Source organism: Schistocerca cancellata, chromosome 5, assembly GCF_023864275.1.
Source record: "Schistocerca cancellata isolate TAMUIC-IGC-003103 chromosome 5, iqSchCanc2.1, whole genome shotgun sequence".
Taxonomy (NCBI): domain Eukaryota; kingdom Metazoa; phylum Arthropoda; class Insecta; order Orthoptera; family Acrididae; genus Schistocerca; species Schistocerca cancellata.
In genome coordinates this window covers 102765997-102792245 of record NC_064630.1, presented here as the reverse complement: position 1 = coordinate 102792245, position 26249 = coordinate 102765997, and the positions used below count along the sequence as shown (strand labels likewise).

Here is a 26249-nt window from a genome sequence, read left to right as displayed (position 1 = left end):
TTCATCACCTGTTACCACTCCAGAATGGAGCAACTGAACCATAGCCTAGTCACAGCTTTTATTATCTATGATGATGCCCTGAAATGAGGGACATTCTACCAAAAATCCTTCCTAACTCTCCTGAAATGGTGTTCCATTACTCAACTAAACTCCACAACATACTAGTCCACCTTATGCCACTTCCAATTACAACCCGTTGGCACAAGCAGAAGACCCAGGTGCAAGATCTGCCCAATTGACCCAGCCAGCACTTCCTATTCCAGTCCTGTCACAGGCTTATCTTACCCCTCAAGGGCCAGGGCACCTGTGAAAGCAGCCATATCATATAGCAGCTCTGCTGCAACCACTGCACAGTATTTTTATTGGTATGACTACCAACCGGCTGTCCACCAAGATGAACAGACACTGCCAATTTGTGGACAAGAGCAAAGTAGACACCCTGCAGCACAACCCATGCCATCTGGATCCTTACTGCCACCAGCAGCTTTTCTGGGAATGTGCAGATAGGAGCTATCCTTACAACAGATTCTCTATTCCCAAAATTATACCAGCCTTAAACTATGGGGACCTACCCCATACCTTCCCCTCAACAGTTGTCACCCACTTGTCCTATCACCTCCTCCACTTTCACATTCACTCATCCTCTTTGTGTGCTTCTCTCTGCCAATGTTTGCTGGTGGTAGCAGTCATGTGTGCATGAGGTGTGTGTGCTTGTTTGAATGTGTGTGTGTTCTTTTTTGCTGACGAAAGCCTTGGCTGAAACCTGTATTGTGTAATAGCTTTTTCATTGGGTTTGTCTGAAGCTCAACAGGTCATCTTTATGAGTAGCAATCTATCTTTTTTCTAATATTGTAGGTATGCAGCAATTTTACACAGAAAGCCTCATCCAATGTGTGCCAGGACTCAGGTTCCTATGATGTATTGAGAGGAATAATTAATGTTTTACTTCAGGTCATGTCTGTGCTATAACTCACTGCTCTGAGCATGGACACAGTATGCAGAAAACCAAAAGTGTGAGGGGAGTGAGCATTACCCACTAGCAGCTGACAGCAAGGAGTCTATTGCAGCTCTAAAGTTTATGATCTAGGAGAATGGCAGAAATTTGGAAAGGAAAAGATGCAAAATGGGACGAGAGCATTCCTTGTGTGAATAACTTTAACTATGCAACTGTGTAATCATGATAGTATTGAAGCTGACACAATACTTAAAAAAAGTCCAATTGCCAAAAAATTGTTGTGACTCAAATAAAAAGAGAGTTTTTATGATAGCAAGTGCTTGATGCATCATAGGGTCATGATATAAATCTCTCACGTGACAGCAAAACTTATAGTGTGCTTTATACCCACTTTAGTGTGCTTTTTGTTCTGGGTACAGAACAAAAATACTATTACTGACTCAGCAATTACAAATAGGGAAGCTCTAATCAGAATTTACTAATACATGAACTTTTAATTTTTGTTTCTAAGTCCTACAGCTATTTACATACCCCACTAGCCACTATACAGTGAACTGAACAGGATACCTTGTACCACTGACGGTTACATCCTTTCCTGTTAAAAGACATGTTGCTGTGCTCTGTGAGCTGCATATAAAAGTATTTAATTGCCAGTTGGTGATTCAATATGTTTACATGCAGTTCATTGTGCACAGCAAGATGCCTTTTAATAAATACTAACAAGCTGTGGAGCATTGAGCATACAAGATTTTCAAATTCCCTTTCTTGTGCCATTCATAAACAGAGTGAGGGAAAATGAGTGTCAGAACTTAAATCTTATGTATCCATTACTAATGTATAGCATTTAAAGAGCTCTAAGATGGAAGTGAAGTATAAGGCCTGGGACTTCATTCCTCTTCTTGTGAATACAGTCACTCTCTCTTTCTTCACATTATACCAACAGTAATGTGATAAAATTAATGATCTAAAGTAGTTCAGTTTCCATTACTTCCAAATGATGTTCTGCTAAAAGCTTATCTTTCTAAATAAATTTAGATTTGTCTCTCCCTGGTATTGATTTGAAAAGTTTGTTTTTCTCATTTAGTGGGATTTAATGGAAAAGGCAAAATATATTTTAATTGTTATCCTTTGTACTGTACAAGTTGCTATATTTTGTTTCCTCACTAATTGTTCCAATTGTGTCTGTAGTAATCTGTCAACTCTGTCTTTTGGAAAGACAGGGCTTTAGGAAAGTGTAAGGAATTACTGAGATTTAATAAATCTCAAGATACATTTAAAGTTTCTGAAAATTAGTCATGTAAGTATACTCTTACAGGAAGCATTCAAGTGTAGAATGTTTTGTGTTGGGTGCACCCATGTGACGGATCATGATCAATGATGCCCATATCTGATTCCCTAGCCCCTCACCACAGCCCCCTCCCCCTCTGTTGAATGATTCCTGGAGCTCTGCATTTAAATGTCAATAGAAGTTTCATCCAGGTCTTATCATAATTCTTGAAGAGTGGCACAATCTTCACACTGTGGGAGGAGCATTGCCAGTGGTGTGCTTCATGCTGTAAGGTTATGGTCCAAACTGTTCCTGGCTCCCCCAATCATCACTACACAATATTCTTTATGAAGACCTTCCTCCAAAGATTCTACATCACTCATGACATCTCTGAGCTCTGAACTTGGCTTAAAAATATTCATTACTTGGACTTCACAATCCAGAGCATTCTTTACTAGTTCAGACATTTCCCTCTCATAATTATTCAGTCACAGAAGGAACATCCAGGTCTTTTTAACCATCTCTACTATGCTTAGCTTCCTCTTTTTTGCTTGTCTTGCCCGAGTGTTTCTGAACTCCTTGAGTTGTCTGCACACTTTTGTCCATAGTCTCCAGAACAGTTTAGCTACTGGAGGCATCTAGACTAAAGACAGAGACTTGCAACATTTCTTGAATCTCTTGTCTCACTTGGCAGGTTGGACACAGTCCACTCCTCTCCCTCTTCCTGCCTTTATGGCTGACAATTGCAGCTCCATAACTTTATGGTTGATAACTGTAGCTTTCAACTGTTCTAATTCTGTCTGTAGTACTCCTAAATTACCTCTAAATTTTAAGATCAGGGCTCTTTCTCTGTAAATTATAGGCACAACTGCTACAGCACCAATGATAATACTATCACTAGTCACATCTCCATTCTTCAAACTGTTGACAATTTCTCACTACTCTGTTGCATTTTCTACTCTTGTCCACTGTAATAATATTTTTTTAAAAATTTAGACTAAAAAACTACCAAGAAGATGTCTATAATGCAAATTCTCATGTGGACAAATACTCAGACAGAACAGAGGTTAATGAAACAAATCTTTGAAAGAGAACTTCAAGGAAAAACTTCAAGGAAAAAGATGTATTTAAGTTTTAACAGCTTTGAAATCAGTTTTGTTTCCCTGGATCATGTAATATCATGCCCTGGTGTCTCAAAGAAGGTAGCTTGTTCTCAGGAAAAATTGTCAAGGACATTAATTTTAATGTTAATCAAATATAGCACAATATTGAATGCTAAGAAGACTAAAAATTGAGGAAAATAATTTTCAGTGATGGATCAACATTTTGTACAACAAAAATTGTGTCATTTCTTGTGTTTACACCTCAACAAGAATTGTTCGCCCCTTTTTTGTATATCCAGTGAGAAAACTATAAAGTCTGCACCGGTAGATGAGTTATGGCTTGAAAAAAGATCGACCTTTTAATTATCTGCAAGTGACCAAACTTAAGCCTCACAGAGTGTGCATGAGGTGAGATAATGCCATCTGCAACATTCTTATCATAAACCTAATCTGGAACTGTGTATATGGACAGGGGAGATTACTGATAACAGCGTCACTACATGTATCAAGAACTACAACAAGATGTGAGATATGTGTCTATATCTCACATGTTCCAATTTTATGTCAATTTGTTGCATAACATATGGAAAACATAGACTGCTTCTCAGCATACAGAGGAGGTACTGAGTGGTAGGTAGGCTCAATGAAAATGACTGCTAAAATGTTAAACCTTTCAGAAAAAGTCTTTCGTCTGCAGTAGAAAACACACATAAACACGCACACACACACACACACACACACACACACACACACACACACACAAGCAAAACTCACATACACATGGTCACAGTCTCAGGGCCTTTTTACTCTCCTCACTCATTGTTTTAATAGTGTCTGTAGTTATTCGGCAGCTCTGTCTTTCAGAAATATAGGCCCTAGTGATAATCTATCATCATGCCCTAAAATGAGAGACATCCTACCCAAGATTCTTCCCACTCCCCTAAATGGTGTTCTGTTGCCCACCCAACCTCCACAACATCTTAGTCCATCCCTACGCCACTCCCAATCCCAGCCCCTTGCCACAGGGGTCATATCCCTGTAGAGGAGCCAAGTGCAAATCTGCCTAATCCACCCACCAAATAGTTCCTATTCCACTCCTGTCACAGGCTTGTTCTACTCTATTTGAGGCCAGGCCTCCTGTGCAAGCAGCCATTTCATATACCAGCTCTGCTGCTATCTGTGCACACCTTTTTATGTTGGCATGACTACCAACCAGTTGTCCATCAGGATGAATGGCCACAGCCAAATTGTAGCCAAGAGCAAAGTGCACCAGCCCATAGCACAACATGCAGCTGAACATAACATTTTTCACTTCAATGGCTGCTTCACAACCCAGGCCATTTGGATCCTCCCCTCCACCACCAGCTTTTCTGAACTGCACAGGTGGGAGTTATCCTTACAATGCATTCTCTGTTCCTGAAATTATCCCAGCTTCAAATTATGATAACCTACTGTCCCCAACCCTCTGCCCAACAGTTCCCATCCCATCTGTCCTGTCATTTCCTGCCAGGTCACGTCCGCTCACCCTCGTTGTGGGCTGCTTTTTGCCAATGCACCTGCCAATCTTTTACCATCTGCTTTGTCCTGCCACTGTCTAGTCCCTGCATGCTCTGCCAGACAGTGCTCTTCTCTACCCCCTGCCCATATCCTGCTATCTTTCCTCCTTCCTTGCCCCATTCTAGATTGCTGCTTTCATTCAGTCCAACAGCTGCTGTCTGGCGAGAGTGGCCAGAGATAGCTGTTGTGTGTGCGAGTTGTGCCTGCTTGTGTGAATATGTGTATGTGTGTTTTCCTTTCTTTTCTGGAGAAGACTTTGACCAAAAGCTCGATGTGGAACAGTCTTATTGTTGTGCCTGTTAGAAACTCAACATGTCATCTTTACAGTGAGTCGCAGTCTATCCTTTTCATAATTGTTCAAAATACAACTCTCACTTTCTCTTAACATATCATAAAATTTTAGCAGTCTTGATGTAATACTGATTTTAAGGATTGAAATACTTTGCACCTCATCTTACAGTATGAACATACCTGTACATAATCTTCTACTGGGAAAAAGTATCGAAGAAACATGTTTTCTGTTGAACCAATGTAATTTTCATTCAGATATATGTCAGCAATTGTGTCCACTCCATTAAAAAGTAGAGTAATGTTCCTTTTATTCTTGATGTCAGAACTGACTGAAATCAGAAATTGTTACATATTAGTGAAGTTCTATAGAACACATACAAAATGGATTTGAAAAAAAAAATATATATATTTTTTCTAACAGGAATGTTGTCATTGATCACATCGTCTTAAGAACAGAACAACCTCTTCTCTCCCCCCCCCCCCCCCCCTCTCTCTCTCTCCCTCTATGAGTGTGTGTGTGTAAGAGAGAGAGAGAGAGAGAGAGAGAGAGAGAGAGAGAGACAGAGAGTGTTTTACTGGGCGGGGTGGGGCATGTTTGAAAAGGAGAAACAGTGATGTGTACAGAATGTAATAAATATTACAAAAAGGTTTTACAAACTTTATCTCTACACTGTGTTAGCAATGTGCTATCACTATGCTGCTTAATACAGTCTTATGAGATCTAACTGGAACGTAGAAAATAAGAAAAAGATGTACTGTTGCTTTCTGATCATAGGTAGACACTGTTTATTTGTATATACGATCAGTGAAATTGACAGCTAAAACACTTTTTGTTTAAAATTGTCTAGCACTTCACAATACTTTCAATATAGTAAGCTGCAAATATACTTGCTTAGCAAGAGGTCGACATTACCAATAGGTCAGTGACTCAGCCTAGTAGCTTTGTTGTCTTCCCCCCATGAACCATGGACCTTGCCATTGGTGGGGAGGCTTGCGTGCCTCAACTATACAGATAGCCGTACCATAGGTGCAACCACAACGGAGGGGTATCTGTTGAGAGGGCAGACAAATGTGGGGTTCCTGAAGAGGGGCAGCAGCCTTTTCAGTAGTTGCAGGGGCAACCGTCTGGACGATTGACTGATCTGGCCCTGTAACACTAACCAAAACGGCCTTGCTATTGTGGTACTGCGAATGGCTGAAAGCAAGGGGAAACTACAGCCGTAATTTTTCCTGAGGGCATGCAGTTTTACTGTATGATTAAATGATGGTGGCGTCCTCTTGGGTAAAATATTCCGGAGGTAAAATAGTCCCCCATTCGGATCTCCGGGCGGGGCCTACTCAAGAGGACGTCATTATCAGGAGAAAGAAAACTGGTGTTCTATGGATCGGAGTGTGGAATGTCAGATCCTTTAATCGGGCACGTAGGTTAGAAAATTTAAAAAGGGAAATGGATAGGTTAAAGTTAGATATAGTGGGAATTAGTGAAGTTCGGTGGCAGGAGGAACAAGACTTTTGGTCCGGTGAATACAGGGTTATAAATACAAAATCAAATAGGGGTAATGAAGGAGTAGGTTTAATAACGAATAAAAAAATAGGAGTGCGGGTAAGCTACTACAAACAGCATAGTGAACACATTATTATGGCCAAGATAGACATGAAGCCCATGCCTACTACAGTAGTACAAGTTTATATGCCAACTAGCTAGATTATATAATGGTAAGACATAGATTTAGGAACCAGGTTCTAAATTGTAAGACATTTCCAGTTGCAGATGTGGACTCTGACCACAATCTATTGGTTATGAACTGTAGATTAAAACTGAAGAAACTGCAAAAAGGGGGGAATTTAAGAAGAAGGGACCTGCATAAACTGACTACACCAGAGGTTGTGCAGAGCAGAGCAGAGAGCATAAGGGAACAATTGACAGGAATGGGGGAAAAATACAGTAGAAGAAGAATGGGTAGCTTTGAGGAGTGAAATAGTGAAGGCACCAAAGGATCAGTAAAAAGATGAGGGCTAGTAGAAAACCTTGTGTAACAGAAGACATACTGAATTTAATTGATGAAAGGAGAAAATACAAAAATGGAGGAGTAAGTGAAGTAGGTAAAAAGGAATAAAAACGTCTCAAAAATGAGATTGACAGGAAGTGCAAAATGGTTAAGCAGGGATGTCTAGAGGACAAATGTAAGGATGTAGAGGCTTATCTCACGAAGGGTAAGATAGATACTGCCTACAGGAAAATTAAAGAGACCTTTGGAGAAAAGAGAACCACTTGCTTGGATATCAAGAGTTCAGATGGAAACCCAGTTCCAAGCAAAGAAGGGAAAGCAGGAAGGTGGAAGGAGTATATAGAGGGTCTATACAAGGGCGACGTTCTTGAGGACAATACTAAGGAAATGGAAAAGGATGTAGATGAAGATGAAATGGGAGATACGATACTGCATGAAGAGTTTGACAGAACACTGAAAGACCTAAGTCGAAGCAAGGCCGTGGGAGTAGACAGCATTCCATTAGAACTACTGACAGCCTTGGGAGAGCCAGTCCTGACAAAACTCTACCATCTGGTGAGCAAGATGTATGAGACAGGTGAAATTCCCTCAGACTTCAAGAAGAACATAATAATTTCAATCCCAAAGAAAGCAGGTGTTGACAGTTGTGGAAATTACCTAACTATCAGTTTAATAAGTCACAGCTGCAAAATACTAACACAAGTTCTTTACAGACAAATGGAAAAACTGGTAGAAGCTGACCTCGAGGAAGATCAATTTGGATTCTGTAGAAATGTTGGAACACGTGAAGCAATATTGACCCTACGACTTATCTTAGAAGAAAGATTAAGGAAAGGCAAACCTACATTTCTAGCATTTGTAGACTTAGAGAAAGATTTTGACAATGTTGACTGGAATACTTTCTTTCAAATTCTAAAGATGGCAAGGGTAAAATACATGGAGCGAAAGGCTATTTACAGTTTGTACAGAAAGCAAATGGCCATTGTAAGAGTCGAGGGACATGAAAGGGAAACAGTGATTGGGAAGGGAATGAGACAAGGTTGTAGCCTCTCCCTGATGATATTCAATCTGTATATTGAGCAAGCAGTAAAGGAAACGAAAGAAAAGTTTGGAGTAGGTTTTAAAATCCAAGGAGAAGAAATAAAAAACTTTGAGGTTCGGTGATGACATTGTAATTCTGTCAGAGACAGCAAAGGACCTGGAAGAGCAGCTGAACAGAATGGACGCTGTCTTTAAAGGAGGATCTAAGATGAACATCAACAAAAGCAAAACGAGGATAATGGAATGTAGTCGAATTAAGTCAGTTGATTCTGAGGGAATTAGATCAGGAAATGAGACACTTAAAGTAGTAAAGGAGTTTTTCTATTTGGGGAGCAAAATAACTGATGATGGTCAAAGTAGAGAGGATATAAAATGTAGACTGGCAATAGCAAAGAAAGCGTTTCTGAAGACGAGAAATTTTTTAACATCAAGTATTGATTTAAGTGTCAGGAAGTCATTTCTGAAAGCATTTGTATGGAGTGTAGCCATGTATGGAAGTGAAACATGGACGATAAATAGTTTAGACAAGAAGAGAATAGAAGCTTTCGAAATGTGGTGCTACAGAGGAATGCTGAAGATTAGATGGGTAGATCACATAACTAAAGAGGAGGTATTGAATAGAATTGGGGAGAAGAGGAGTTTGTGGCACAACTTGACTAGAAGAAGGGATCGGTTGGTAGGACATCTTCTGGGGCATCAAGGGATCACCAATTTACTACTGGAGGGCAGCGTGGAGGGTAAAAATCATAGAGGGAGACCAAGAGATGAGTACACTAAGCATATTCAGAAGGATGTGGGCTGCAGTGGGTACTGGGAGATGAAGAAGTTTGCACAGGATAGAGTAGCATGGAGAGCTGCATCAAACCACTCTCAGGACTGAAGACCACAACAACAACAATAATACAATGGTTGATGCTTGAGGTGACAAGTGCCCCCACAGTTTTTCAATGATATCTGGAACAGGTCATGACCACTTTTCCACACTGTTTCACCCACCTGATTGACACTGTCATAACTGAACATACAATGAGCAACCACCTGCATAATCTCTGGGCCCTTTCTCAAACACTTCAGGTCATGGATCTGTGTTGCAGTAGGCAGAAGTCTAAATTTTTCCAACCATATTTTGAGTATCTGGACCATACCGCAGGTCATCCAAATCCTGGTGTGTCTGGTCAGGGCCATCAGGAACCTGCCGCATCCCTCATCACTGGGAGAACTGTGGGCTTTGTTGGGTGAAATTGCCTACCACCAGTTCATTCCCAGGACATTGCTCACTGCGCACCACCCCATATCCTTCTCCACAAGGATGCTTCCTTTGTCTGGCTTTCAGTGTGTGACCATGTCTTCATTGTACTGAAGGATCATCTCAGGTCGGCATTTTGTCTAACTACTTTTGATCCCAACAAACCATCTCTCAATCTTTAGAAAGGGTCTTCCTCATCTCCATGGACAGTACATCTCACAGGGTGGCTGGGAGTTTGTGACAGGAGTTCTTACAGCTGTTATATGAAGGTCACTGGGGTTTTTCCTGCACTAAAACCTTGGGTTGCAGACATGTGTACTGGCCCAACATTGAGCTTGAGAATTTGGTTGCTGCATGTCCCCAGTGTGACAGTCAACAGGCAGCTCCCAGGGCTTTGTTCTCCCCTTGGCTTCCAGCTACCCAGCTCTAGGAATGCATCCATGTGTATTTTGTGGGTCAGTTTCTGAATGCATTTTGGGTGATTGTCATTTACATGTTTTTGCATTCTCCATATGTGGTACAGAGCTCCTTGGCCACTACCAAAGTCAGTGTACTTTTGAAAATGTTTTCTGTGGAATGTCTCCCTTGTTTTTGACAACAAACCTCAGTTCATAACAGCACATGACAAAAACTGTAAAAAGAACTCTTGGGTAACTGAAGGCATCAGGATCTCTAGTATTAGAAAGAGGAAACTACACATGCAAGCAAAGCACAACCATGATGCATAGTTTGTCAGCTATGTAAACAAATACAAAAGAATATTTGGTAGAGTAGTTAAACAGGCAAAACAAATGGCAAACAGTAAATACATATCAGATGTGACAAATAAATCAAAATCTGTGTGGCAAATTGTCAGGAGTGAAATAGGAGCAGAAAAAACAAAAAGTTTTAATCATAAATTAGATATAGATGGGGAAATGATTACAAACTCCAGACATATTTGTGAAGAATTCAACAGGTATTTCATAAATTCTAACAAAATTGACAAACTCCCTCCTCTACATATATAATGCAGTATAAAGCAGCACAGATCAGTAGAACTCCAATTCACTCATGTATCCTGCTATGAGGTGGCTAACATTATTAAATCCCTAAAAAATCTCAAATCTGTAGGTTGGGATGAAGTCCCAACAAAAATAATAAAGGCAGGATGTGATAATATTGCACCCCAACTCTGTCACATAGTAAATCAATTGTTTGATGAGGGCCGCTTTCCAGATAGGCTGAAGTATGCGGAAGTTTGACCTATCCACAAAAAGGGCAGACAAGAGAAGATACAAAATTTTTGCCCAGTATCAGTACTATCAATTATTTCTAAAATATTTGAGTGAGTAGTATGTAACCAACTAGAAAAATATGATAAAAACAACATTATTCTTAATAATCAGTATCGATTTAGGAAGCGCCGAAGCACTGTGCATGCTATTAATGAACTAATCACAAAAATAAGCAAATGCCTCGATAACAAGGAGAGTGTATCTGGTATCTTCTGTAGCCTCAGTAAGGCATTTGACATGGTAAACCATAAGCAGCTGCTCCTCAAATTAGCTTCTTATGGTTTCCATGCAAAATCTTTAAACTGGTTCAAGTTGTATCTCAAAAATAGGAAACAGAGGATAGTTATACAACATAAGGGTGAGAAAGCTTGCTGTAAATGGAAGGAAATACAAGCAGGTGTACCTGAGGGGTCCATACTAGGCCCATTACTGTTTCCGTATTATAAAAATGACTTGACAGGTAAGGTAAGTTCAGATACGATTCTGTATGCAGATGACTCAACAGCAGTAATCTGCTGTAAAAAACACTGAAGAATTACCACAGAGAACAAAACAGACTCTTCAAGAACTAGAAAACTGGTAGATAGTAACGCTATGAAACTAAACAAAAACACAAATTGTACACTTCAGGAAGGCAGAGAACTGATAACTGCAGAATCTGTCAAATTTCTGGGAGTGACCATAAACAAAAACTTGTCATGGACTGATCATGTGCATTGCTTTCTGAAGCAGTTAAATAGTTTTGTTTATGCAATGAGGGTTCTGAATAAAGTAACTGACTTAGCTGTTAGGAAAATTGTGTATCATGCATATTTTATATCAGTTGTAAGATATGGCACAATTTTTTGGGGAGCTGAAAAAGGAAGCCTCCTCAGAGTGTTCAAGCTACAGAAAAAATTATCAGAGCTATGACTGGAACAAACAATAGACAATCATGCAAACCTTTATTTGCAAGCCTTGACTTACTGACAATTCCTTCCATGTTTATACATGAAACACTTCTCTTTGAGTTAAAAAACCCACATCTTTTTGAGGGAAATTCATTACAAATACTTATGAAACAAGGCACAAACAAGATTACACGTTACCCTGCCATAGACTAACATTAGTTGAAAATACTCCATATTACATGGCTTTGAAGCTTAGCAATAAAATCTGTTCAAAGTTGAAGGACTGCAAGCTAGAATCCACCTGTGAAAACACAGAAAAATATGTAAAAAGTGAATGCTACTACAGTGTGGATGATTTTATAAATGAGGAAGACAAGTAGGACATATTACATCTGTTTTGTTTTCCATTTTTTTCTACATTATGTTCCATGTGTATGCTTATGTTCCCTTTTAATGGAGCTATATGTTCTTTTTATATGTGTCCATACTTATAAACTATATGTAAAGTGAACTGTGTATCTAAATATCTAGATTTAAACATATATACTACTTCTGTGAAAGTAGGTGGTCTTTGAAGTATGCCATTATTTATAAACTACACAAACAAACATGAAAAATACTTTAAAAGAATGATTTGAAACCACTGTGGACATTTTAAGAAAAAGGAAGAAATCTAACATGTAATTATCTTTTTATGTTGTAATGTGCATTTGGGAGCATCTATATGCATTATTTTAAAGTATCTTGTTTTAGGTATACTTAGGTAGGCATATAATTATTCATTGACCAGTCACCAATATTTCAATCAAATTATTGTATATAACATGTCATGTGACAATAAAGATTCTATTCTATTCTATTCCTGTCCCAGGTGTTTTGTGATTTCTGTGTGAGGTCAGGCAGTCACCACATTTGGTCCCTCCATTTCATCCCCAATCGAATGGAGAGGTGAAATGCATGTTTCACACCTTTAAGACATAGATGAAAACCGAGCAGGGTGGCGCAGTGGCTAGCACACTGGACTCGCATTTGGGAGGACAATGGTTCAATCCCGCGTCCGGCCATCCTGATTTAGGTTTTCCGTGATTTCCCTAAATCGCTCCAGGCAAATGCCGGGATGGTTCCTTTGAAAGAGCACGGACGACTTCCTTCCTCATCCTTCCCTAATCTGATGAGACCGATGACCTTGCTGTTTGGTCTCTTCCCCCAAACAACCCAACTCATAGATGAAAAAATGTTTCAGGTTTTTTGACAGCCTACCGAATGACTTCTATGGATTCCTGTAGCCCTGTTGAGCTTCTCCACAGGTGCAAGCCACAGATGCTGCTCAACATCCTTTATTTGTGATCTCACCTGCCATTGTGTTCTGCTGTTCTGCTGTACTGAGTTTGTACCAGGCACAGAAGTCTGGGTGCATGGTTTTGGCTGGCACCTCCACTGGTTGCCAGCAATCATCGCATATCAGAACAGCTGCTGAGTCTACACATCGAGAACTCAAGACTGGGAGGCTCAGCTCCATCAAAATCAGCTCCAAGTTCAGGTGGGCACCCCTCCCCTCCCCCTCCCCCTCCCCCTCACCTAGGCAGCACCACCGTCTTCACCGGTGCCCTGGTAACTGGATGCCACCTGTCCACTGGTGTTCCAGCCTCCTCTTCCACCAGTGTCTATACCTGCACCTGATGAACCTGTGACTACACAGCTTCTGGGTGTGGCTCTGGTGCCCCTCAGCAAGTGAACATGCCCATTACAGGTTCAAGGTCTCCTGTGTGGTCCCAGCCTTCACCTTCATACCACCACTAGACATTGCCAGGGATCTCAGGTTGGACTGCCCATCCTCAGTCCTGTCGTCGCATGCTTTGAAGGGGGCCATGGGGGCACTACTCATACTGGCCACTTTCACCCATATTCTAAGTTATCCAGCAATTGGGAGTTTCTGTCCCCTATTGCCTCCAAGGCCTCCTTGGGCTTGGATGCTGTCTCCACATCATGGCCATATCTATCGTGTTAAATTGTAAATGTGTTCATCATTGTTGTAACAAACAGCAATAATGAAAAGTTTGTATAGATCATGTTAAGTGTGAAACAGTAAAAAAGGCTGCAAAATTCAAGGATCTCTGCACAAATATCTCCTCTGTATACATTTCTGCAGTATAAATAAATGTTTATAAGCATAAAGAAGTGGGATATTATGTATCACATTTTCATCATGGTGTCATATAAATTATTGTAAATATCTTTTAATTTTCAAATTTGTGTTTTTTATAGAAAAGCTGCAGTTGTAAACTGTGGTCACAAAGATACTGTAAAAACTACAACAGTTTTTCAGCTAGATTTGTTGTTGTTAATTGATAAGTAGGGTAAGATGACATAGTGTACATTTGTGCAAAAAGTTGATTTTGTAAGCTATGGTCACATGATGCAGTATAAATGGTAAACATCCAATTGCTTTTATAACTTTGTGTATGTGTGTGTGTGTGTGTGTGTGTGTGTGTGTGTGTGTGTGTGTGTGTGTGTGTGTGTTTGTGTGTGTAATTTGCTTACAGATTTTTTGTGTGTAAACTACTGTATATTTGTAATACTGTATATATCTAAAAACAAAGATGATGTGACTTACCAAACGAAAGCGCAGGCATGTTGATAGATACACAAACAAACACAAACCTACACACAAAATTCAAGCTTTCACAACCAACAGTTGCTTCATCAGGAAAGAGGGAAGGAGAGGGAAAGACAAAAGGATGTGGGTTTTAAGGGAGAGAGTAAGGAGTCATTCCAATCCCGGGAATGGAAAGACTTACCTTTGGGGGGAAAGAAGGACAGGTATACATTCGCACACACACACATATCCATCTGCACATACACCAAAGTATGGTATGGTGTATGTGCGGATGGATATGTGTGTGTGTGCGAGTGTATACGCGTCCTTTTTTTCCCCTAAGGTAAGTCTTTCTGCTCCCAGGATTGGAATGACTCCTTACCCTCTCCCTTAAAACCCACATCCTTTTGTCTATCCCTCTCCTTCCCTCTTTCCTGATGGAGCAACCGTTGGTTGTGAAAGCTTGAATTTTGTGTGTAGGTTTGTGTTTGTTTGTGTGTCTATCAACATGCCAGCGCTTTCGTTTGGTAAGTCACATCATCTTTGTTTTTAGATATATTTTTCCCACATGGAATGTTTCCCTCTATTACAACTATTTACAAAAATGATGAAGAGGATCAATAAAACAGTACAACAGAATATACAAACAGAATATTATGTGGAATGTCGGCTTTCATTCATATGATAATGTCCCATTGTGTATGTTTCAGTGTCTGGACAATAAATACATTAGTAAAAAATTTCAAGTGATTAGTTCCATGCTAGAAATATGAAAATCTAGAGAACCCAGTGTCTTAATTGAAAATAAATTAGGTGAGGTATGAGAAGCCTTGGAAAGAAGACTGAGAAAACCATTGCTTTGCTTAGCACTTGAGAATAGCGTGTCTGTTTGTTGCTAGTGTCTGCTCACAGAGCTGTGCACAGGCACAAACTGAAACCATATAAAATAATGGTACTGTATTGACTGACTACCTCAGATGCTGTTGCTCAATATTGTTATTGCAAATGGCTGTTACAGTCTGTGCATGATGGAAGGGTTAATCCCAAAATGCTCTCCTCTTCTGATGAAGCATGGCTACATATGTCTGGTTATGTAAATTTACAGAACAGTTGATGTCGGAATTCTGAAAATCCTCATCAGTTACATCAACAGCCTCTGCGTGATTTGAAAACAGGAGTGTTGAGTGTAAGATGAGTTACTGGACTAATTTTTTTTCCTTGAAACAATAACTTCTTATAGGCATGTGAACAATATAATGCTTTCTTTTTCTTTTAGAGAACTACCACTTAACAAAAAGATATACAGTTATGCAGGGAAATGCAAGACCACACATTGCCAATGCCCTCTAACATGAATAAGAAGTGCTTTTGATGACAGGGTACTTGACTGGCCTCTTTGTTCTCCAGATCTAAATCCATGTGATTTTTATCCTTGGGGGATGTAAAAAAAAAAAAAAAAAAAAAAAAGGTGGATGCAAGCAATCATTGTACACTTGAAGAGAGAGAAGGCGGGGTTCTGCTAGTCATTTCCCAAATTTTGGCAGCCAAAATTCGTTGAGTGTTTGATAATGTGTTCAGAAGGTGTCAGGCTGCTCTTGTCACAGAGAGACATCATTTTTAGCACCTGCTGTAAATAAATATAGGCTTACTTTAGTCAGATTTCATCATTGTTTACAGCCAACTCTGGGAAAGCATGCACAGCTGTCTTGCTGCAGTTGCAGGGGGCAACAACCAGTAAATCTACCATACAAGCTATGGGCTTCCACCAGGCATTATAAGTGAAACACCCTGTATGAATAAAGTATGTAAAGCATCTCAATGGACCATAAATTATGATGATGATAAAACAACAGTTACATTAAATAACTGCTGTTTACCTTTTATTGTTAGCTTAATATCTACTTGGTTTGATTGAACATTTTCCAAAGAAGCAATTACCCACTTCTATAACAACAGAGGAATATTTACAATAATAATTTACTACTTGTAAAGCAGGTTTATAATCTACACTGATTCTTACCATGTAGCTAACAGATAATTCCTTCTTCATCTTCTTCTTTGTGATAGCATTTACCCTGTCTACAATGGACTCTGTTGTACTCAAGCTTTGGCAGTTTCATTTAACTTTGCAACTGGATGCCATCCCTGTCACTGCAATCATCACTCACCTGAGTGAGGCAGTCATATCCACCACCTTTCTGTGAACTGTGTAAATTTTACACAGCGTGTGACTGCTATGTCTGAGATGCAGTATTTTGTTTTGCTAGTAGCTGTTTGAACTGTAAATATATTTATTTTTCAAATCTGACTTTTGGCTGAATTTACCTAGGATCTTTCTTTCTTTTGCTGGTGCCTTGTCCCACAATTTGGCAGGGTTGGCATGGTTAGGATGGATTTGGCAATGTTAATTTTTAAGAGGTGGCTGGATGCCCTTTCCCCCACCATCCCGTTACCCCTGGGATAGAATTAGTGGACCCCAGCTGTCTGCATCTAGTGTAATCCATGGAATAGTGTGAACATGTTCGAATGTTTGTGAGTAGTGTAAATAAGGTGGAACGTGGGGCCCAGCCCAGTATCCACCTAGCAGGATGTGAAAAACCACCTAAAAACCACATCAAGGCTGGCCAGAACACCGGCCAACACCAGTAATCTGCTGGGTGGATTTGATCTGGGGCTGTTGTGCCTACCTGAGTCCAGGAAGCAGTGCATTACTGCTCTCGGCTAACCTGGCATGTTATGAATTTACCTAGGATACACACTGAAAATCACTAGGATGGGTAGGAAAGTGTTTTGGTGAAACTGGATGGTTCTGGCAGTTATTTGTGTAAGTAGTCTCTTACCAGAAGTTTGCAGATGCAGGCCATGCTCCCTATGTACGATGTGACTGAGGGAGGGGTGATAGTAACAACCATCTTTGAATATCCCTCTCTCCTGATAGGTCATCATCTCTTTTTCCTGACAGGTCATTATTACTTGAGACAAAGAAACTTACACAGGACAAAGTAGTGGGGAGAGCTGCATCAAACCAATCTTTGGACTGAAGAGCACGACAACAACATTATTGACTAATGGGGTAGCATCATACAACAAAAGAATTAACAACAGTTAGACCAACAGATGACACTGTAAGAGTCTTAACATAAATGGGGGTTGGAGACAAATAACAGAGTAATTGCAATACAATGGCTATGGTCTGAACTGCACATTACACAATCTGTAATGTTCAATGAACATGACTGCACAAATTTGGCAGTCAACAGTTGTGGCACACTTTGTTGGGTAAGCTCATTCACCAAAGCAGGGTCGTACCACACTGGATAGGAAAAATCAGTTTTTAAATGTCCTGTGACCAAAACTGCATAAAAGGCAAAGTGCCATTGGTTTTTAACTGTTCTGGAGCCAAAAACTGTATAAAAAGCAAAATGACTTAGGTTTCTAATTGGAATGAAACATATTCAGTATGCTGTCCACCATTTTCTGCCACATGATAAAAACTAGAAACAGCATGTTCCACAATAGATCAAAGTGTCTTGGGGAACATTTTCAGAATGCTTGTGCAATGCTTGCCTTCCATTCAGCTACATTCGTAACTGGAGTACTGAACATGACATCTAGCAGATAAACCCACAGCCAGAATTCACACGGATGTAGATCAGGTTATCTGGATGGCCAGGCTGTAGGGAAATGATGGTTGATTCCAAATTGCCTTTGCAGCAGCTGCTTCATTGGCTGTGCAATGTGTGGAGGATTGCTGTCTTGTATAAAAATGATCCTACCCCCACATCCATGCTGTTGACATGTCCTTAGAGATGGAAATGGGCTTCGCATTCCCTTGGTATGTTTCAGGGCCACTTCCATGGGAGAACGAAAATCCAGAGTGAATGTTTGTCTTCCTGGCAGGTCAGCAGGAGGCAACTCCTGAACATGGATGATTTTGTATGGATAGCAAAGCAGGATGTTTTTAGGGATTTTATGCACCATGCTCACAACTTGTCCAATGTTTGGGGAATCCCACATGCACAGCATGTTTGCACAGCACCGTTCAACCCCTCCTGAAATGCTGTGCTCACATCTTTGATGGATGTCGATCAACTGCTTTCCTTCCTCTGCCACCTTGCTTTTCAAAAGAACCTGTCTTTTCAAATTTTGTAATCATTTCCTCCAGACCCTTTTTATCCACTTGGACACCCAGCACTCAGTCACCATTCTTGTAAAAGAGCTTTACCAGCAGAACATTACCTGTCATGGAGACAGTCATGTAGGGCATCTCGGGTGCAAACTGAGGAACAGCTGTGTGTTGCGCGTCTGTTAGTATGCACACACTGACATTTCTGGTCAAATTTTTGTTAAATTTGTTTTGTTCCATTATGTCTAGCCATGTGTCAATAATATGCTGTTCAAATTTGACATCATTCTGAGAAGTTGTTTTCTGTCTACAGAGCTTTTTGAAAGAGGAATTTTAATAATGGAGAGCCTGCATATTATTATATGTGTCATTTCTGTTCTTCCTCTGTGGAACTTTTCAGTTTGATGGCCATTCAAGTCCTGATCCATCCAAATTTTCACTTGTTTCAACTGAATTTATTTCAGTGTCCAATTGTAGCTGAGGTGCACATTTCTCTTACATAAAACTATAATTGTCTTTTTTTCAACAATTATATCCCTGCATGTCTGTGTTGCTCTAAGAATTTTTCATTCTCTTTCAGTATTTCTTAGCAAGGCTGAAATTTCATTCAGCACCAGTGGTTAGAATTATAAAGAATGTTCTGCAATCTACAAGGATGAAAAATGTATCATCATACTGAGGGGTGAAACTTCTGACCTATTTAAACTGTGTGCTTGACTGGGAGTTGAATGTTTGATCTTTGTCTATCATGAGCAAGTTCTCTACAAAGAAGGCTATCAAGGCACAGCCCACAACCTAACCTGCAGTTTTATTTCCACCAGTACCTCATCTCCTACCTCCCAAACTTCACAGAAGTTCTACTGAATACCTTTCAGGACTAGCAGTCCTGGAAAAAGAGGATACTGTGGAGACTGTGGCTTAACCACAGCCTGGGAGACTCCTTTCAGAATGAATTTTCACTATGGAGCAGATTGTGCACTTGTGTTTGGATACCTCAGTCAGCAGAACACTTTCCCACAAAAGGCAGAGGTCCAGTCTGAGTCTGGAAAATAGTTTTAATATGCCAAGAAGTTTCACTACTCAATCTGCTACTCTGTTTTTTTTTTTTTTTTTTTTTTTTTTTGTCGTTTTGGATTCTAGAACAATCTTTATACTTTCTGTTATCTCCTCTAAACAGTCTGCGAGACTTGGTAATAGATATACTGGCAGAGAACAAAATATTCTTAAACCAACACAGACATTTAGGAAAATAGTTGTGGAAAAAGTATGATAAATGTTCATACAATGTAGGCTTTCACAGCTGATATTGTCATCACTTAAAACTTCCAGGCTGACAGGACATTGTCAATGTACAAAACTCTCCCCTGACATTTCATTTCTGGGTGTGGGAGACATCCTCTGAGGTAAAGGGGCGAACTGCAAAGAGAACTTGAGGATGCCCTGATTATATAGGCAGTACAGAGGGCGCCACTGTCCATCAGATGGCATCAGCTATGAGACTGTCTCTGGTAATGCCAACATTCTCAATTACAAGTAATTGATCATCATGCTTCCAGTGCAATGTTGACTTCCAAATTTTATCCAGTTAAACACCTTCCTCTTTCTTGTTAAAATTATTACGATGTTTATCAATCTGGGTAGCCTCTCTATACATGTGCACATAATAATGCGTGGTTTTAGATATGATGACCATCTTGGTGAATTTTATTTCATGATTATCTTTCTGATAAACATGTTCTGCTATGGCTGATTTACCTGTGGGACCTAGGCGATAATTTATCTTATGTTCAACAAGATGGGTGTTAACACTTCTCTTTGTGGTACCAATCTAAAACTGTCCACAACTATAAGGAATTTTATACGTCCCCAGTGTAACACTTCTCTTTGTGGTACAATAGTGACTTTTATGAACAAATTGACGGGGTGGCTATGGGCAGTCCTCTTAGTCCTGCCATGGCTAACTTGTTTATGGAGACTTTTGAACAAAGGGCGTTGCAGAATGACAGTAAGAGACCAGCCAGAGGGTGTTGCTATGTCGATGATACTTTCATAGTGTGGACACATGGAGCAGAGCAGTTGAATGTTTTCCTGACACACCTAAACAGCATTAATCTGGAAATCCAACTTACTATGGAGATGGAGAGTAAGGGGCACCTGAATTTTCTGGATGTGTCTGTGATTAAGTGACAGGATGGAATGTTGGGCCACAAGGTGTATAGAATTGCCGCACTTAATGATTGTTATGTGCATGAAGATTCAAACCACCACCCTAGACAAAAAAGAGATGTATTAAAAACCTTGGTAGACAGGGCATACAAAATTTGTGAACCTGTTTATTTAAAAGATGAGATTGAAAATCAACAGTTGATTTTCGTGAAGAATGGCTATTCTAGAAAGGAGATAGACTGAGCACTTTGGACTAGGCAGAGAATCAGGAGCAACGACAAACAGCAGCCAGCCAATGGCAAGATTTTTCTTCCATTCATTAGTAAGGTCACATTGGGAAAGTGTTAATCAAGTATGGGTTGGAAACTATTTTCAGACCCACCAGGAAAATAAAAGAATATTTAAGATCAGCAAAAGATGCATGACATTCTTTGGCTACGCTGGGGGTATATAAAATTCCTTGAAGTTGTGGATGGGTTTATACCAATACCACAAAGAGAAGTGTTAACACCCGTCTTGTTGAACATAAGAAGAATTGCCACCTGGGTCACACAGATAAATTGGCCATAGCAGAATATGTTTATCAGGAAGGTAATCATAAAATAAAATTCAGCAAGATAAGTGTCATATCTAAAACTGCGCATTATTATGCTCACATGTATAGAGAGGCTATCGAGATTGATACATACCATAATAATTTTAACAGGAAAGAGGAAGGTGTTAAATTGGATAAAATTTGGATGTCAGTGTTGCACCGGAAGCACAATGATCGATTATTTTCAATTGAGAATGTTGGCATTACAAGAGACAGTCTCATAGCCGACACCACCTAATGGACAGAGGCACCCTCTGCACTGCCTATATAAACAGTGCTTCCTCAAGTTCTCTTTGCACTTCGCTGCTTTACCTAAGAGGATGTCTCCTACAGTTGGAGACAAAACATCAGGGCAGAGATTTATACGTCGATCACAGCCTATCAGCCCAGAAGTTTTAAGTATGATAAATGTATCGCATTGGTTTCCTGAGTGATGTATGACCACCCTTAACAGCAGCCTGAGCCCCAGGTTTATAGCTCCATCTCCCTCTCTCTCTCTCTCTCTCTTTCTCTCTCTCTCTCTCTCTGCCACTGTACCATCGACCCTGGATACTTGCCTTTCCAGCCTCTTGCATATATATTTCTTTATAGTGGCATATGCATCCATTTGCTTCCATAAACAGACCGAAGACTTCAAAAATATGGTAATCTCATTATATTTGATGCATCTTGCCAGCTGATCAAAATTTCACCTATCAAATTAGTGTTCCCAGAATGAGATTTTCACTCTGCAGCGGAGTGTGCGCTGATATGAAACTTCCTGGCAGATTAAAACTGTGTGCCCGACCGAGACTCGAACTCGGGACCTTTGCCTTTCGCGGGCAAGTGCTCTACCAACTGAGCTACCGAAGCACGACTCACGTCCGGTACTCACAGCTTTACTTCTGCCAGTACCTCGTCTCCTACCTTCCAAACTTTACAGAAGCTCTCCTGCAAAACTTGCAGAACTAGCACTCCTGAAAGAAAGGATATTGCGGAGACATGGCTTAGCCACAGCCTGGGGGATGTTTCCAGAATGAGATTTTCACTCTGCAGCGGAGTGTGCGCTGATATGAAACTTCCTGGCAGATTAAAACTGTGTGCCCGACCGAGACTCGAACTCGGGACCTTTGCCTTTCGCGGGCAAGTGCTCTACCAACTGAGCTACCGAAGCACGACTCACGTCCGGTACTCACAGCTTTACTTCTGCCAGTACCTCGTCTCCTACCTTCCAAACTTTACAGAAGCTCTCCTGCGAAACTTGCAGAACTAGCACTCCTGAAAGAAAGGATATTGCGGAGACATGGCTTAGCCACAGCCTGGGGGATGTTTCCAGAATGAGATTTTCACTCTGCAGCAGAGTGTGCACTGATATGAAACTTCCTGGCAGATTAAAACTGTGTGCCCGACCGAGACTCGAACTCGGGACCTTTGCCTTTCGCGGGCAAGTGCTCTACCAACTGAGCTACCGAAGCACGACTCACATCCGGTACTCACAGCTTTACTTCTGCCAGTACCTCGTCTCCTACCTTCCAAACTTTACAGAAGCTCTCCTGCGAAACTTGCAGAACTAGCACTCCTGAAAGAAAGGATATTGCGGAGACATGGCTTAGCCACAGCCTGGGGGATGTTTCCAGAATGAGATTTTCACTCTGCAGCGGAGTGTGCACTGATATGAAACTTCCTGGCAGATTAAAACTGTGTGCCCGACCGAGACTCGAACTCGGGACCTTTGCCTTTCGCGGGCAAGTGCTCTACCAACTGAGCTACCGAAGCACGACTCACGTCCGGTACTCACAGCTTTACTTCTGCCAGTACCTCGTCTCCTACCTTCCAAACTTTACAGAAGCTCTCCTGCGAAACTTGCAGTACTAGCACTCCTGAAAGAAAGGATATTGCGGAGACATGGCTTAGCCACAGCCTGGGGGATGTTTCCAGAATGAGATTTTCACTCTGCAGCGGAGTGTGCGCTGATATGAAACTTCCTGGCAGATTAAAACTGTGTGCCCGACCGAGACTCGAACTCGGGACCTTTGCCTTTCGCGGGCAAGTGCTCTACCAACTGAGCTACCGAAGCACGACTCACGTCCGGTACTCACAGCTTCACTTCTGCCAGTACCTCGTCTTCTACCTTCCAAACTTTACAGAAGCTCTCCTGCGAAACTTGCAGAACTAGCACTCCTGAAAGAAAGGATATTGCGGAGACATGGCTTAGCCACAGCCTGGGGGATGTTTCCAGAATGAGATTTTCACTCTGCAGCGGAGTGTGCGCTGATATGAAACTTCCTGGCAGATTAAAACTGTGTGCCCGACCGAGACTCGAACTCGGGACCTTTGCCTTTCGCGGGCAAGTGCTCTACCAACTGAGCTACCGAAGCATGACTCACGTCCGGTACTCACAGCTTTACTTCTGCCAGTACCTCGTCTCCTACCTTCCAAACTTTACAGAAGCTCTCCTGCGAAACTTGCAGAACTAGCACTCCTGAAAGAAAGGATATTGCGGAGACATGGCTTAGCCACAGCCTGGGGGATGTTTCCAGAATGAGATTTTCACTCTGCAGCGGAGTGTGCGCTGATATGAAACTTCCTGGCAGATTAAAACTGTGTGCCCGACCGAGACTCGAACTCGGGACCTTTGCCTTTCGTGGGCAAGTGCTCTACCAACTGAGCTACCGAAGCACGACTCACGTCCGGTACTCACAGCTTCACTTCTGCCAGTACCTCGTCTCCTACCTTCCAAACTTTACAGAAGCTCTCCTGCGAAACTTGCAGAACTAGCACTCCTGAAAGAAAGGATATTGCGGAGACATGGCTTAGCCACAGCCTGGGGGATGTTTCCAGAATGAGATTTTCACTCTGCAGCGGAGTGTGCGCTGATATGAAACTTCCTGGCAGATTAAAACTGTGTGCCCGACCGAGACTCGAACTCGGGACCTTTGCCTTTCGCGGGCAAGTGCTCTACCAACTGAGCTACCGAAGCACGACTCACGTCCGGTACTCACAGCTTTACTTCTGCCAGTACCTCGTCTCCTACCTTCCAAACTTTACAGAAGCTCTCCTGCGAAACTTGCAGAACTAGCACTCCTGAAAGAAAGGATATTGCGGAGACATGGCTTAGCCACAGCCTGGGGGATGTTTCCAGAATGAGATTTGCACTCTGCAGCGGAGTGTGCGCTGATATGAAACTTCCTGGCAGATTAAAACTGTGTGCCCGACCGAGACTCGAACTCGGGACCTTTGCCTTTCGCGGGCAAGTGCTCTACCAACTGAGCTACCGAAGCACGACTCACGTCCGGTACTCACAGCTTTACTTCTGCCAGTACCTCGTCTCCTACCTTCCAAACTTTACAGAAGCTCTCCTGCGAAACTTGCAGAACTAGCACTCCTGAAAGAAAGGATATTGCGGAGACATGGCTTAGCCACAGCCTGGGGGATGTTTCCAGAATGAGATTTTCACTCTGCAGCGGAGTGTGCGCTGATATGAAACTTCCTGGCAGATTAAAACTGTGTGCCCGACCGAGACTCGAACTCGGGACCTTTGCCTTTCGCGGGCAAGTGCTCTACCAACTGAGCTACCGAAGCACGACTCACGTCCGGTACTCACAGCTTTACTTCTGCCAGTACCTCGTCTCCTACCTTCCAAACTTTACAGAAGCTCTCCTGCGAAACTTGCAGAACTAGCACTCCTGAAAGAAAGGATATTGCGGAGACATGGCTTAGCCACAGCCTGGGGGATGTTTCCAGAATGAGATTTTCACTCTGCAGCGGAGTGTGCACTGATATGAAACTTCCTGGCAGATTAAAACTGTGTGCCCGACCGAGACTCGAACTCGGGACCTTTGCCTTTCGCGGGCAAGTGCTCTACCAACTGAGCTACCGAAGCACGACTCACGTCCGGTACTCACAGCTTTACTTCTGCCAGTACCTCGTCTCCTACCTTCCAAACTTTACAGAAGCTCTCCTGCGAAACTTGCAGAACTAGCACTCCTGAAAGAAAGGATATTGCGGAGACATGGCTTAGCCACAGCCTGGGGGATGTTTCCAGAATGAGATTTTCAATCTGCAGCGGAGTGTGCGCTGATATGAAACTTCCTGGCAGATTAAAACTGTGTGCCCGACCGAGACTCGAACTCGGGACCTTTGCCTTTCGCGGGCAAGTGCTCTACCAACTGAGCTACCGAAGCACGACTCACGTCCGGTACTCACAGCTTCACTTCTGCCAGTACCTCGTCTCCTACCTTCCAAACTTTACAGAAGCTCTCCTGCGAAACTTGCAGAACTAGCACTCCTGAAAGAAAGGATATTGCGGAGACATGGCTTAGCCACAGCCTGGGGGATGTTTCCAGAATGAGATTTTCACTCTGCAGCGGAGTGTGCGCTGATATGAAACTTCCTGGCAGATTAAAACTGTGTGCCCGACCGAGACTCGAACTCGGGACCTTTGCCTTTCGCGGGCAAGTGCTCTACCAACTGAGCTACCGAAGCACGACTCACGTCCGGTACTCACAGCTTTACTTCTGCCAGTACCTCGTCTCCTACCTTCCAAACTTTACAGAAGCTCTCCTGCGAAACTTGCAGAACTAGCACTCCTGAAAGAAAGGATATTGCGGAGACATGGCTTAGCCACAGCCTGGGGGATGTTTCCAGAATGAGATTTTCACTCTGCAGCGGAGTGTGCGCTGATATGAAACTTCCTGGCAGATTAATACTGTGTGCCCGACCGAGACTCGAACTCGGGACCTTTGCCTTTCGCGGGCAAGTGCTCTACCAACTGAGCTACCGAAGCACGACTCACGTCCGGTACTCACAGCTTTACTTCTGCCAGTACCTCGTCTCCTACCTTCCAAACTTTACAGAAGCTCTCCTGCGAAACTTGCAGAACTAGCACTCCTGAAAGAAAGGATATTGCGGAGACATGGCTTAGCCACAGCCTGGGGGATGTTTCCAGAATGAGATTTTCACTCTGCAGCGGAGTGTGCACTGATATGAAACTTCCTGGCAGATTAAAACTGTGTGCCCGACCGAGACTCGAACTCGGGACCTTTGCCTTTCGCGGGCAAGTGCTCTACCAACTGAGCTACCGAAGCACGACTCACGTCCGGTACTCACAGCTTTACTTCTGCCAGTACCTCGTCTCCTACCTTCCAAACT

General features: G+C 41.9%; 1 protein-coding gene across 1 annotated transcript in view; it reads right to left on the bottom strand.

Annotated features, from left to right (window-relative positions):
* Positions 1–26249, bottom strand: part of LOC126188176 (beta-mannosidase-like) — a 317638-nt gene that overhangs the window by 209626 nt on the left and 81763 nt on the right. Inside the window, exon 3 of the mRNA XM_049929697.1 lies at positions 5354–5502. Within this exon, the coding sequence (XP_049785654.1) occupies positions 5354–5502 (149 nt within the window). The remainder of the gene's footprint in view (positions 1–5353; positions 5503–26249) is intronic.